The 15,627-nt window shown below is 38.5% G+C and overlaps 1 protein-coding gene across 1 annotated transcript; it reads left to right on the plus strand.

The window, feature by feature from the left end:
* The first annotated feature begins 102 nt into the window (after positions 1-102).
* On the plus strand, positions 103-11,688 carry LOC578060 (sulfotransferase 1C2). The gene is made up of 8 exons (XM_030990191.1): positions 103-258; positions 1,848-2,027; positions 5,222-5,349; positions 5,912-6,028; positions 7,031-7,157; positions 8,536-8,630; positions 9,640-9,814; positions 11,056-11,688. The coding sequence occupies exons 2-8, from the start codon at positions 1,862-1,864 to the stop codon at positions 11,160-11,162; spliced, it is 915 nt and encodes a 304-aa protein (XP_030846051.1). The 5' UTR covers positions 103-258; positions 1,848-1,861; the 3' UTR covers positions 11,163-11,688.
* Positions 11,689-15,627: the final 3,939 nt, after the last annotated feature.

The following is a 15,627-nucleotide window of genomic DNA, read 5'->3' on the forward strand; positions in this document are numbered from 1 at the left end:
GTCTACGCCCCTGGTCAAAGTGCGTGATTTGTACATATCAAGCTCTATCAGTGGGCATTGTTTGCTGAACGTCCTGCCGAACAGGCTGTTGACATACGTTTTTATAAACGGCCTTATATCTTATCTCCTAAAATGCCTCTTTATGTGTAAGTTGTGTGTACCATTGTAAACGGTTTGGTTGATTCGTACTCTAATGACGGAGGCACTCTATTATTACCAAGGTTTTAAAAACATATATAAGAAGGCGGCCGAGAAAGGGTAAGTTTTTCTACACTGTAGATAAGTGGGGTAAAAATATGTACCCAATATGAGCTACAAAGGGGACATATTATGTTTGTTAGGTAAAACATTGCCCTATATGGGGTAAATTTACCAAAAAAGCCAGTGCACGGTTGCAGTCTTAGCATGAGCAGATAAAGGCCATTGCAAACCAAATTGTGAAATACACGGAGACAAAATACTGGATGAGTGCTCATGAAAGTTATGTAATAATTATTCATTTATGCACGATCAGTGCTCTCCATTATAAACTGTTGGAAGTGTTCTTTGAAAAGGGGAAACAAAGGTTATTTATGTAGCAACCCTTCGCTGTAGGAGTGATTATTTCAAATTGTCCAAAGTGGGATCTCTTTTTGTTTTGAAGATCTGTGGATACTCGGGGTCATTGCAGTAATATGCTAACCGTGAACTGGTCTATTATCTAGATAATTCACTTACGTAGGTGAAAGACAGGCTACGAATTATCGGGATAACTATTATCTATATAATTGAAAGGCCAGTGCGCATGCCGGGTGCGCATGTACCGTACAGGTAGATAAGCATTATGACATCACACGCTCAATAAAAAGTAATGCGCAATGACAATGACAATTTATTCTCATGTCACCCTCATTGGGGTGTTGGAGAAGTTTACAATCAGTGTGAATTTGTCAATTTAACACTGTGAAATATACAATACAAATCGAATGAATTTTAATCAATACAAAATAACACTATCGCGTGAAAAATACTTAAAAGTTCATAAAATATTTTGTGAAATGTCATGCACGCATTATGACAAGTTTTGGGGGATAAAAAGGGAAATTAATGGGATAGAAATATATAAAGCAGTTACAAAAATAGTGAGGCAATGACGACACAAACGGATAACCAAATTGGCAATTTGTGTGGTGATTAGCTAAGTTCCATAGTTTTTCATATCTTCTTTTTTTTATAACTTTCTTATTAATTATTTGATTTCACTCAAACTTGTTTTGATTGGTTTGTCTGATTTGTCCGCATCTATTTAAAGCAATTATTGTTGGAGTGGACCTAGACCCCGTTTACAGTGAGAAAAGGGCCCCGTAATTTTTTGCGTTTACAGTGCTAGGCCAGGCCTGGCCTAGCACTGTAAACGCACAAAATTCCGGGGTAACAGTTGGCCCCGCAATTGGCCGCGCATTTTGTGCGTTTACAGTGAGAAAATGCCGGGCCAGGCCGCGGCCTGGCCCTGCGTGCGTCTAAAGTGAGAAATTACGGGGCCGCGGGCGAGACTACATCTAGGGCAGGGCCAAATGCGCGTTTACAGTGCTAGGCCAGGCCCGACCTTTTGCTCACTGTAACAGGGACTTTGTCTTTATTCTCCATCCAGGTGTAAATAGGTTCCTAATATGCTTGACCGCACGGTATAACCGGTGTTATGATGTCGAAACACTATGCGCATCATACTGTGCTCGATAGGAAAGACATATATAATCCATTTTCATGATTACAAATATCCATTACTGGAAAAACTATCCACCACTTCATTCGATAGGTAATTTTAGTATTAGTTTTCCTTCGTCTCGATTCTTTATGTATTTATACAGATACAGGCAGCAACATGAGTTCAGGTTTTTCATCAAAGGTCCCCGATTGCGTGGTCCAGACATGCTACGAGTACGAAGGCGTCATTATGCCTCTCTCCATGCCCTTGTGGGTGCTGAACCGCGTCAGGAAATTCGAATGTCGACCCGATGACCTGTTTATTGTGACCTTTCCGAAGTCAGGTAGAAATACAGATTTATTGCGATCCTAAGAATTGAAGATTTTAAAGGTAAAGACCAGTATTGGAAACGCCCCAATTTCAAAAAATGAAATGGAAGCTCTTTGTACCAATCATGTGAAAGAATATGTTTTGACTAATACATGATTATAAAAAAATTGCCGGGAAACCGCCTAGTAATTGATATGTTTGGTAAATTAGTTTATCTATTGGTATGTGAGAGATAAACGCACGTGTCACGCACGTGAGCGTAGTCCCATACAGGCGCGTACGCAGGATTTTTTCAAGGGGGGGGGGGGGGGGGGGTTTAACATTTATAAATCGGGCCGAAAATTTCGCAACGACTCAGCCAGCCGCTGAATAAGCGGGGGGGGGGGGGGGGGGGTCAGATTTTTTAGGTCAGCCATGGGAATATTTTTTTTTAATTTGTTTAATTTAAAACAATTAAAAAAAAACAAAAAAAACACAACAACAACAACAACAAAGGGGGGGGGGGGGGTTACACACAGAAAAATGTGTACGCGCTTGGTCCCATATACATCTTTCTGTGTACAGTGCTTGTAACTTTACGAAGACTGGACCAAATTTATTATCATTTTTGAGGATTCCAGAACCTTGCAGTACACACAAAAACTTGTATGCTAGATGATCAACCTTTTCTGGTCGATTCCACAACGTTTCTTTCACAATGCAATCGCATGACCATAACTGGTCTTTATCTTTAATGTGAATATCATTTTGTCTAGAAATCATGCAAAAATGTAACTAGGTTATTGAAACTTGGTGTGTAAATATGAATCATTTAATCGGACAATTAGTAGAGGCCCATTAAAACAACACAGGCAGCCACAGACTTAATTGTGCTTTTTTTTTTACAATGCAAGTAAAATACAATAATACAAACAGTAATATAACACATAAAGTCTCTCAAATTTTCAAAGGTTTTTAAAATTAGTTACATTAATAAATTAAATGAAGCATAATCAAAGGCTGATGTAACCAGTATTATTACTGCATAAGCACTCCCATCAATTAAAAATAATGCATGATACTTATAATGAATAAGTGGAAGGTCATACAACAAAAAAGAAGTGTGTTTTTGGAAAAAGGTGAGTATTGTGGGCCACAGAAAAAAGAGACAATAGAGCTGAATAGAAAATATCCCATCTATTCTCTTCACAAAGCCTAAGATCGACTATAATTGGATTTGAATGATGGCAGGCCGTTCATGCCTCTGGGCTCTGGTTGTACTTACCATTCCTGGCTTTGGTCTCTCAAAGAGACATGCACATCTTGGTCACACATCTACAAATTTGAAATTTGTTTCTAGTTTATTAATGAAGAAAAAAGATATTATCTAAATATCTAAATCATAATTTCTTTGGTATATTTCATCTAATATAACATCAGGTCTAAGAGTTTTTAGGGGTATAAATTACTTACCATAGTTTGAGCCCAAGTCTTCAGTAGAACTTGATTATCTTTTTTTTTCTTAAATGAACTATTAAAACACGTAAATCCTGTAGATTTAAAATAACAATTTGCACACCCTTGCGAGACCAATGCCAGGATTGGTGAGAGCAGCCGGTGGCATAAACGGCCTACCATAGGTTAAGTCCAACCTAAAGGACCCCTCCAATCAAAACGGGATTAACATTGAAAAAAAGACGTATAGAAGAGTTTTTGACGGACATTCCGAATATGAATGATTTTTCTTAGAAATCATCAATAATTCTGGAATCTAGCTTTAAGAATACAACTCGGACCGCTCAGAAAAAAGCCCAGTTTCGGAGCTGTATTACACAAAAGGATATAACGTTACTGCAGGAGAAAACATATCAGGTACGCGCCGCTCAGCGCAGCGAAAGTATACAGATAACACTTGTGTCTGGATAATTCTTTCCTTGGTTATTGAAGAATTTCATTGTAAAAGAAAAGGAGAAATGACTGAAAAAGACAATGAGAGCGACGCAGTTGCACGTGATTACAATAATTAATCGGACAGTGATCAGGACTTCAGGAAGTGTTTGAAGAAGTAAATTTCACTGTACTTGTCATACACAGGGGCGGCGATCCCGGGGACGGGGGGGGGGACACGTCCCCCCTCAATTTTTTTAGGGGAGGGATTTTCCCCCCTGAAAATTTGAAAAAGTGCAAAAAAATAAGTGTATAGCAAATACTGACTAAAGACTGCAACGAATTTTAAGGCTCTGGAAGGCCCTGGAAGGCAGCGTTTAGACAAATAAAAATGCAAAAATCTTCTCGCTCGGTAGCTACGCTCCCTCGCAAAATATTCTTCACAATGTACAAGTAAATATTGCAGAAAAGTGAAGTGTGAAAAAGCTATATTGCTTGTTTTTATACTATTGTTTTGTTAAGGAATGTAATTGGTTAATACATCAAAGCTTCAAAAACCTGTGAGGGGATAGTCACTTCCGTCACCGTCAACCCTCTCGTTCACTATGCTCCCTTGCACTTGTGTAATGATGGGGGGGGGGGGGGGGGGGGGGTTGGGGGCAGTTACCCCCCCCCCCGAATAAAATATAAGAGTGGTTTATTTTTAATTCGATACCAGTGATTTACAAATGTTGCTGAAATATCATGGTTTTCCCTAAACTTCCGGGGGCTCTGCCCCTTGGGCCCCACCAAGGGCCCTAAGGCGTGCCCCTGGTTGCTCATCTGACCGTAATTATATGCCTGAAGACCTTGAGCTTCCGGGGGCTTCGCCCGCTGGACCCCAACATAGGCCCTAAGGCGGGCCCCGGATGCTCATCTATCCGTTATTAAATCCCTAAAACCCCGCCCAATGACCCTGCCGGGGCTTTGCCCCTTGACCTCAAGCCAATTAACGCTACATTTACTTCGCTCGCTTTGCTCTACCTGACCGAAAACATTTTAGCCCTCCCCCCCTTTGAAAAACTTTCAGCGGGGCCTGCATGTACCATGTAAAAGTGGGGGTGATGCGGATTTTTTTTCTGCCCCCCCCCCGAAAAACACATTTTTTGCTCATTGCTACACTGCTCCCCGTTCCTAGCATTTCGTCCCCCCGGTCATGAAAAGAAATCGCCGCCCCTGGTCATACATAATAGAATTGACGACAGTAACATCAAAACCTATCAGTTCGAGCCATAGCCAGGGCCACAGCTCGACGATCTGGATCTGCCGATTAATGAGACAATTTCTATTTTCACGTACAAGGCACAACGTGGTTGGAGCAGCTGAGTCTGTTAATTCAACATGACGGTGATTTCAGCAAACTGGAAGGCACCCACATCATGAAGGCAGTTCCATTCCTTGAGACCGTGGAAGACGACCGAAACCCATCGGTAGGTACAATCAGGGGGCGTCGCTAGACCTTTTTTTCAGAGGGGGGGGGGGGGTGTAGAGGGCTTCGATTACCGACAAACTAGCCACCGATTACCGACAAATATATATTAATGCCAATCTGACCTATTCACTTTACTCTTTGTTATAATACATGAAACGGAAGCATATTACATTATGTCCTCATTAAAAAAAATATTTAAAAACTGTCGCGTAGTCTACTACGAGGTTTTAATGAGGGTAGCCCACCTTTCTTAATGATGAGAGCATGCTAAAAACAATCCACTTAGTGTTTAATGTTTTTCAATCCGCATATAAATACAAAAAATGAGAGAACATGCGATCGCTTTGTGAAGTGGGTGTTAACCCATTCAGGTTGTTTCAGGCCACTTATTTTAGCATGTTAATTCACAATTGTAAGAGTGATTATTACTTGCTGTTTTTCTCATTGACTATTTTCATATGACAATATTTGACTATTTCCGTACTAACTATATTCATGTTGACTATTATCATATTTATTTAATTAATAATGTCTAATCTTATATTGTGACGTCATTTCAGACATCACCGCTGGTAATCGACAAGGCTGAAAAGATGGCGTCACCAAGGATACTCAAATCTCACTGCCATTCGCCTTTCCTACCCCAGGATATCAGCACCGATGATCCGAAAGTTAAGGTAAATTTGTGGCTACATTTTTATACCTTAAGCCACTTTCACACCAAATATGCGTAGACTTGCGTAGTGTGGCGTACTGAATACGCCAAAAGTAGGCTGCGTATTCATGAAAACAATATTGCTTCGGCATAGTCACTACGTAGGTAATGCGTAGGCTTGCGGACGATGGCCTATGGTTACGTACCCTGTGCGAAGGCGTACCTACGGCATATGCAATTGGCGTGCTTACATGTTCGATTGCGTATAACAGGCGTAAGTTTTCGTACGTTTACGTAGGCCTGGCGTAAAGGGTACATAGGTTTAGGTTGCGTATGGTTGCTAACTGTGTGCAGGAAGAATCTAGGACGCCTTTATACGCTTTTACTGCTTCGTCGGACTGGCGTAGGGTAGCGTAGTACTATTTAGTAGGCATGGCATCCCGCATGGCGTACAGTAGCGTAGTGTTGCATAGACTTACGTAAACAATCTGTACTTTCTGCGTCTAGTGTCTACGCCGAAAGTCACGTACCCTTTTGCGTATAGTTACGAAGGCCAGCGTATAGGGTAGCGTACGTTTGGCGTAGTCGGTACGCAACACTACGCAGTTTCTACGTATGGCCCGGTGTGAAACCCGCTTTAGTCACACCAACGAGACCCTTGTCACAGTCCAGAATCTCCGGCCGTGTCAGATATAGAGTACCGGAGTGTTAACTTCATATTCGCTCGTCGCTAAGGTAACTGGTTCTAAACAACAAAGCCTGCGCACGAGGTTTACCACGAAACCATTCAAGCAATGGGCTAGATCAGGGCAGGGAAAATTCAACATTTGGGGCTGGAATGATTGCCACTTCCCCGGGTTCTTTACTGGATTATGAACTATAATGTATGCAATTCGCATTCCGACTACTTAGATAAAATTATTCGTAAAAGTTGCATACAATAATATAAACGAGGCACTTCACAATTACATATGCATTAAAATTTGGTAACATAACGAAAATGGCCTATTGAATTGATCTGCAGGTGATTTACGTAGCCCGGAACCCAAAGGATACGGCTGTTTCCTACTACCATTTCTGTCATTACATTCCTCTCCTCCCAACCTATGAATCTTGGGATATGTTCTTTGAAGAGTTTCTAGCTAACAGAGGTGAGTCGTCATCCCACCCCCCCCCTCACTCCGGGGTCGGAGGGACCGCATGCATGTTCCCAAAATGTCCGGTAAAGGGGTAGTTTTCACGCACCAAAGTCCGGCTCGTAGTACACAAAAATCTGGCCCATGTTGACTTTACACACCGGACTTAGGGGGGTGTTTTCAAAAGGAGGGAACATGCATACGCGTACCCTAAATAACACTGAGTGGGAGGGGGGGGGGGGTCGTCATTTAGAATTTTGTACTCAAGAAGGGACACTTTCTGAAAACTGAAAACTGAAAACTGAACGTGATCGCAGATACTTACGAATAATCAGCCGAAGACTATTTCAAAAGCTTCGTCAATAATTTATTGAAATGTGTGGTCGCATGAGGCATTACGCAATCTGTTTCTATAAGATATTATTGTTATCAAGGAGTTGGTGTCACTGTGCCTGGGAGGTAAAAAGCGAACTGGATCACTGTAACCCTTGAGTGTCTTCTCTCGATGTAACTTATTGGGGGTGTACACGTGGACCACTTTACCGGGGTTTCTCCCTACTCCCATACGAATAGTGCAGTGTGTTCTTAACGTGCAAAGGTGGTGACTCCCCTCTACATGGGGTTCGCAACCGATACCAATACAGTCACAGTAAGATACTGTAAAAAGTTTGAAGTGGCACAGTAAAACTTCCTAGATTATATAATCTGTAATCCAGGTTACAACGTTTCAACAATACAATAAAGTCATTTCTATAGCGCTCTTACAAACTAACTGTTGTTTCACCTGGGTTATAGTGATGGCACAGTATCGAACTGTAGGATCGAGTCTTTTTTGCGCTCTGATAGAACAATGGTCTGTTGTATTGTCTCCATTCCAGACTTCACCCTTTTCAATCGCATAAGCAATGCAAATATAAGTGAGTAAATGGTGCATGCGCGTCTGTGTATGCCTTTCTATTTTTGGGGTAATGTTTATCAAATTATTCTTTTATTTGGTGGCACTGACATATCGATTTTTTTAAAAGTTACATATACCTTTTTTGGGGGAGTGGGTGAAATGCTTCATGCATGCATGACAAATGAATGAAGACTGATCATTGGTATGAGGTGGGGTTCCGATTTCCCCTTAAATTCCCACTTCGCAGACGAAGCACTCGATGCGAAAACCAACAGCGCAGTTACGGAAGCAGCGAGCCCGGGACCATACTGCTACAGCTGACTTAAGATGGCGCTAGAGGAGATTTTGCAGCAATGCTGCTAGTAGAGTATAGCTTTAAAATATGGGCACACTGAAAACACATGCTTCAAACAGGATTAGTTTGGCTATAATTATTGAAATCACTTTTGAGATGATTTCTTGAAAGTCATTGTGATCGCATTATTTTTACCTCAGCTCCTCAAGGATCTTGGTTTGAAAACGTGTTGCCATGGTGGAGGAGAAGAAATCATCCAAACGTTCTTTTTCTCAAGTACGAAGATATGAAAAAGGTGAGTTGTATCGTTGTTTAGAATGATCCCCCAAAATATGATATTCTTTATTTACTTCAACCATTTAAAAAAGTATGGGAAAATTTGTCGAACATTTTTCAAGCAAAACTGAAAATAGAAGGACAGAAGTACATATATAGATTTCAACTTTGTACCATAAATGGGTCCGGACTTTTACAACATGACAATTACAACCGGTCAATTCTTTTATGTTACCGCAAGGAAAAGGAGCTATACCAAATATCTTTCGGATTGGATGGGATCTAATTACAAAAGACAATATCCTCCGTAATAAACACTAATAATCATATTAAGCCGTTCCTCTATAGCACATAATGATATTACGTCCTTATGCACTTCCAAAAATGTTTGGATATTATAACACTCACATTAGCTCTGGCAGCCGTTATCAGCACAGCGTTTCAAGAAATAACTCCCATCAGGTGCTCATTAAACACCTGGGTGGAGAGTGGCAAATGTGCATTAATTGTCTTGCTGGACAAGTTACTCTTCGGCGAGAAGCCCCTTAAAATATGACCCTAACAGGTGACAGATATTTTTGGGTAAACGTATTAGATTCATTTTTTCGTGGAATCATGTATTGTTATATTTTCAAGAACAAAAACAAGAACAACAATAACAATAATACTAATAACAATAATACTACTACTAATAATAATGATAATAATTATAATAATAATAATAATAATAATGATAATACTAATAATGACGACGATAAGATGATGATGGTGATAATGATAATAATAATATCACTACTACTACTACTGTTACTACTACTACTACTACTACTACTTCTACCACTACTACAAAGCTATTTTTGTTATAGAAATACTAACAATGTCTGTAACTTCAGAAAATATTAACAAAATATGTCATAAATAACGTAATGTAATGATAAGAGTCACATCGAATAGAGGAATTTCAATGGTGAAAATATTTTGATAATGGTAAATTAGACGATTTCTATTTTCTTCGTACAACTCTTTAGGACCTACCAGGAGCCATACGACAGATTGCTGAATTCATGGGAAAGTCCTTTTCAGATGACGCCATCGAAAAAATCGCGGAAGCTTCGACGTTTAAGGCAATGAAGAAGAACCCTTCATCGAATCCAGACACTGTGCTGCAGAAGAGCAACCAGGACTCCTCATTCATGAGAAAAGGTACTAGATGATTACATAATCGATATACTGTACTGGGACAGGACACAACGAATTTAAAATGGCCCCTCCCCTCCCGAGGAGTAAATCAAAGTGGACTAAAAGGGAAAGGTATAAGAAGAACACATAGAAAATGTAAGTAACTGCATTGGCAAAAGGAAAAGGAATTGAAAAAAAATGATCCTCCCCATCCTACTGGAGTAAATGAGAGTGGACTCTCTATTACGAGAGTAAACAAAACTGAACCATGATGATGGTGTCTTTGCCTGACAAGATTTTTGATTGATGGGTCTTTTCTATGTAGCCCTTCGTCCCGCTAATCTTAAATGGGTCCAGGTCCGAATACACGGAAGACCTTAAAATGTGAAGATATCGTGGTTGAGTGGTTCGATTCCAGCGGCGACCGAGCAGGCTACAAATCTGTCGGTCGCCGCTCTGAGTTATGACCATAGCTTTACTCTCCACGCAGATGTTAATGGGTATCTGGCGAATGGTTGGGGGTAATAATGATTGCAGGGCCCTCAGGAAGAGCAGCATTGGTGCTGATGTGCCTCCCTGGGTAAACACAATCATCATTATTACGACTACAGCTCATGAGACCGACCACCCAGGAGACTAACAGCCCACGTGACCGACATGCAGGTCCCACGAACTTTCTGACATCTGGTCTGAGGATTTACTAGACCGATATTTTCGGCTGTCGATATTTTCGGGTACCACTGGTTAAAACCTTGACCATCATGATATTAAACCACAAATATAGCCTACCTTTGACATCCAAATTCAACGTCCAATCTCTGTGCTTGTGATGTCACGATGTATTTTCTTGTTCAGTGTAGTCTTTCTTCTATCTTATGTCGGGTTTATATCCTTTCTTCTTCATTATTCAATGAGACTGTCATATTACAAACACAAAATATATTCCTTAATTGATTGTTTTGTATCCCCTCTTTGCACTTTTAGCTAGCATTATTCAACTCTCTTACCCATTCTCTCTTTATTCCTTTCATTTTCCTTCTCTCTCTCTCTCTCTAAATATATATGCCCCCTTCTTTCCACTTAATATTATATTCCCACAATACATTTTTGATGTTTTCTGTTACATTGTCGTATCTATTTTTTATATAAAATTGTTTGGTATATTTATACTTATTTTTTCCCTTTCATTAATTATTCATTAATTTCTTTCTACCTTTCTTTCTTTCTATTTTCCTTTTATCATCCTACATTCATTTGCTCACAAGGTGTGGTTGGAGACTGGAAGAATTATTTCACTGACGAACAGAACAAGCGATTTGACGAGCTGTACGATAAGGAAATGGCAGGCTCTGGACTTGAATTCGAGTTTTAGGAGTTGCTGATAGGCCGCCTTTGACCATTGCCATGGTCGACCAGAGTCAATATTTATTTTATTTTAAATGACTTTAAAATTGTGATACACATTCACCTACAGCTCTCAAAAAGAGGACAGTAGACATTGTAAATGTTCTTTTTAACAGGACCTAATTTCTAGTTTCTATGATTCTTTATATTTTTAACTATTTGCCAAAGATTGATTTTATGCTGCATCGTCATTTGATAATTTATAGGAACATGATAGTTTTTTTGTTTTGTTTGTACATCCATTTTTGCTGTAAAGTGGTTGTTACTTGCTGTTTCCCATGTTAGTGATTTATAAATAAAGAAGAAGTTGCGGGCAGAATTTAATCATGGATCTACTACGTAGTAGGTCCATGATTTAATGCTTGCAACCCATTGTAATAATACCAAGTGCTGTGAGTTTCCTTGTATAACAATTCCTTTCTACTTCGATTAATTACACATGCTATAGTTTCATCATTATCGTTTCATCATTTAAACTACCTGTAATGTCAATTTTTATATCGATTGTTTCTTCCCTTCATTTGTTCTACCTAGTGCATTTATAAATATCTTTCAGAAAAAGTTTGTGCATTCAAGTTACATACTCATTATAATGTTAATCACTGTCAAAGTGTGTGATTTGTACAGTCATTGCAATGAATCAAGTCGCAGAAATAATTTAAGTGATTGTGATATTTGAATGACTGATATTTAGTAATTAAAGGTTGTTTAAAGTGTCAAGTCAGATAATGTGCATTAATTTTTAAAATGTCATGTCTACAGTTGTGTTATATCCACTGCGGGTTGTATATCCTAATCTCCATTTTTAGCTGACATAATTAAATGAGGCTGTATATTCCTACATAATAATGATGAGTAACATGTCATGTGATCAGGTTTTACACTTCTTCAGTCTTATGAATATTTAGTTAATAACTAATAATATTATCCTTGTTCGCATGCGCGGTGCAGCTACATAATGAATACTTAGTGGTATTTGATCGCATGTTTGACTCTGTACACAAATCATGTACACACATGCTTGTTACTTTCTGTTTATATGCCTCAGTTTCGGCTTCTTTGTGTTTTCGATTCGCAAGAAACTCATTAAACATTTATATATGCATTTCATTCATGTTTTCATTCAAATGTTTATCGTCACCTTTTAAAAAAATATTATCGACATATATCGCTTTGTAAAAAAACATGTACACACATGGACTCTGCGTTCTTTCTGTTTATATGCCTCAGTTTCGGCTTGTTTATCTTGCTCTTGGTTAACAATACATGTACATGTAATATTGATATCTGGAATGATTGGAGTTACCAAAATCCTTAATTGCATTATTTATCAAGCACTCCATTTCTGTTCTCTTGAACACGTTTCTCTTTTGAATGAATATAGCTCGATTTTCATAGTCTTTTAATGATAGAAATGCTGGTGTTATTAATTATGGGCATGCGCAGAGGACTGAATTGTAAAAGTGTTCATTTCTGATTAAAAACCTAAGACCGTCTGCACAGGTATCTTGTTATTTTTGTGTTGAATTCATACTGTTGTTATTCAAGATACATGGAGGGGCAAATAGAGTTTATCTTTCCGCTTCAACATCGAAGTAAACATCAAAGTAAGTAAAATATTGTTGTATGGTTATGATTTTATGATATGATTTTTTAATATAATGTCACCTTGCTGTTAAAATCAATCAAACTTATATTATTGTGAAATAACTGCACTAAAAATATATTCATTAACTATATGACATCGGCTGCTTACGCATGCTTGGTGTTTTTCGTGTAGATTTTATGCATTGTTCTATGCGCAGTTTACCTGAACCTTATTCGATTTTCATCTGAATAAGCTACCTGGTTTCTAGGGATACTTTATTGGCTATAGTCGTGATTTTCAATTGACATCTACTCTCAACAAACAACTTAAAGGTATTACAAAGTTTTGGGAAATTTTGAAAAATGGGTGGATAATGATTCTTTACAATTTTGATATACTTGGGTGCCCCTGTGGATGTATTAAAAACACTAGAATTTTTAGCCCCTAAAACACTTCTGCTGTCGAGGAAAAGTGAATATAAAGATTGACCGTTGCTCCCGGCAAATTTTGATAAATTTCTAATAGCTCCTACGGCCGTACAATGGTAGCTGCGACCATGAAAATCTCAGAATATGTAGTTGTGGTATATAATTTTCGAACGGGGATAGCTAATCGGTCGATTTTAGTCAAGAAACATTGTTTTATAGCTTGATTAATATCTTGATCTTGAGAGGGAGCTATACAACATAAAGTGTTTATTATTTACAATTTCATAACTTTAGAGTCGATTTCGACCGCGACAACGATCGGTGAATATTGTAAGATCGTATATGCTTCCAATTTGTTTATTTGAACCAAATTCACGACCCCATACAAAAACTTTGTATTACCTTTAATATATTACACAGTATACGCACTGTAACTATCGCGCCTGTCTTAAAACTGCTCAAGAAGAAAGTGTAGCCAAACTTTTCTTGCCAACTCGCTTCAGTCGCTCCCAAATAAACATAAATCTCCTGGGGGTGTTTCACAAAGATCCTAAGTTGAACTTATCTCTAAGTTGGACTTAAAAATTATGGTAAGCCGTTAGCATCATTGAAAATATTTTGTAAAAAATTATTTTAAAAGACAGAAAATGTTGATTCAAATTATTCATATTTTCTATTATCTTGGGAGTTTTCATGTTCTTGATGGGGCATTTATAAAAAGTCTAAAATACTTGAATTTTTGCTTTTGAATATGTTTTATTTTAAGGCTACAAATGGCTCTCCATAATTTTTAAGGCCAACTTAGAGACAAGTTCGACTTAGAATCTTTGTGAAACACCCCCCTGGTGTGCGAACAGGCAGGACATGTGTGTGCGTGTGTGTGTGTGTGTGTGTGTGTATCAATTGGATACATGAACAGAAAATGGCCAACTTCTATAAGAGCAGTCGTAGATTAGTTTTTTGAAGAAAGAAAAACCTTCATATTTTAAGTTTGCTTTAAAGGGATTGGATATTACATTGTTTCAGATTCTGAAACAAAATCCTGGATTTAGCTCATGATGCAATGTGAAGATATCAACTATAAACCTTTAGTTCAGTCAGGAACCCCACGACTTTTACAAGCTGATCGCCTGTCTGATTATCAAGATATCTATGATTGAAAATCAAAATCACATTTTGCGTTTTCCTAACGGTTTTCATAGCACTACAGTCTATTGGGGAAAAAGAGAATGGTAAAACCTTGATTATTTTGAATCGCAATTTTTTTAGGGCTTCAATATTACACCATGTCACAGACACTGATAACACGTAGGGCCGTGCATCTCGGATTTAACATTATTCAACGATGCCTTTAAGAGACGGGATCAGTATCAGCATTAAAAATACATAATGGTATACAAACCATTAGTCGTTTATATTCTATCAAATATTATTATCTTTCTCTCTAGGGAGTCAAAAACCTCTTTTTATTATATGTTATATTATTTTTATGGAGTTACCCCCTTCCTTACGTAATGTTTTCAAGTAAGAAAACCAACAACATCATGACTTCATTCCACAGACCATTGATCCAAGACTAACAGCTTGATATCGATGATACAGACATTAATGTACGACTAGTTTGGACGGCGAATAATTTCATTTCAAAGATAGCGGGACATTGTAACGCACCACGCTTTAACATCGATCAACTACAAGGCTACAAGCGAACTTCGCAAGTGAACTGAAGTAGACTCTGAGACAATTTTTTTAGTAAGTCGAAACTTTTCAATCTTTCATATACTAACCGTCACTTTGTCTACCTATTGATTAACGGCGTATCCAGAGACTTTATAAGGGGCAAAGTATTTCGACTTATTTTGAAGCATTAGTAAGGAGGCCTATAGCTTGCGTTACAAGACTTTACCATCAAGAAGGGTACAAATTTAGACTTACTGTTAGCCATTTACTTCTAGTAAGAAGAGCCCTGGCCTGCAATAAGGGGGAGGGGGATGGGGAGCATCGCCCAAAATTATTAATGAAAAGTCAAGTCTTTGAAATTATGTCTACACTTTGAGCGTTTCTCAGCATAGATGTGTATAATAGTTCCCAATGTGGTTACAACTGAGGCTGCTTTACTTTTTGTTGATAGAACATCTGCCAGGAGGGGCGAAGTGACCCTTTTTCAAATAAATGGCGAGTGCCCTTGATTCTCCCTGATATTGATATTCTCTGTATACCGGACCAAGTGTTCAATAGGATATCTCTTTGTATATTAGTAAAGACACATAAAAGCTTATATTGAGAGAAGGAGAGAGAGAGAGAGAGAGAGAGAGATGAAAAGAAGGAGGGGAGTGGGAGATAAATGAAGGAAGGGATAGATGGTTGGAGAGAGAGAAAAAAAAAGATAGAGAAGTCATAGTGAGAGAGATATATGA

This window comes from Strongylocentrotus purpuratus, unplaced genomic scaffold (genome assembly GCF_000002235.5).
Source record: "Strongylocentrotus purpuratus isolate Spur 01 unplaced genomic scaffold, Spur_5.0 spur5_scaffold_19, whole genome shotgun sequence".
NCBI lineage: Eukaryota > Metazoa > Echinodermata > Echinoidea > Camarodonta > Strongylocentrotidae > Strongylocentrotus > Strongylocentrotus purpuratus.

What these genes read in the sequence shown, in the direction of transcription:
- LOC578060 (XM_030990191.1), top strand. Translation starts at nt 1,862, where the DNA reads ATGAGTTCAGGTTTTTCATCAAAGGTCCCCGATTGCGTGGTCCAGACA. An exon ending in TGTGACCTTTCCGAAGTCAG is followed by an intron (nt 2,028 to 5,221) that starts GTAGAAATACAG and finishes TTCACGTACAAG; the next exon opens with GCACAACGTGGTTGGAGCAG. An exon ending in CTCCTCATTCATGAGAAAAG is followed by an intron (nt 9,815 to 11,055) that starts GTACTAGATGAT and finishes TTTGCTCACAAG; the next exon opens with GTGTGGTTGGAGACTGGAAG.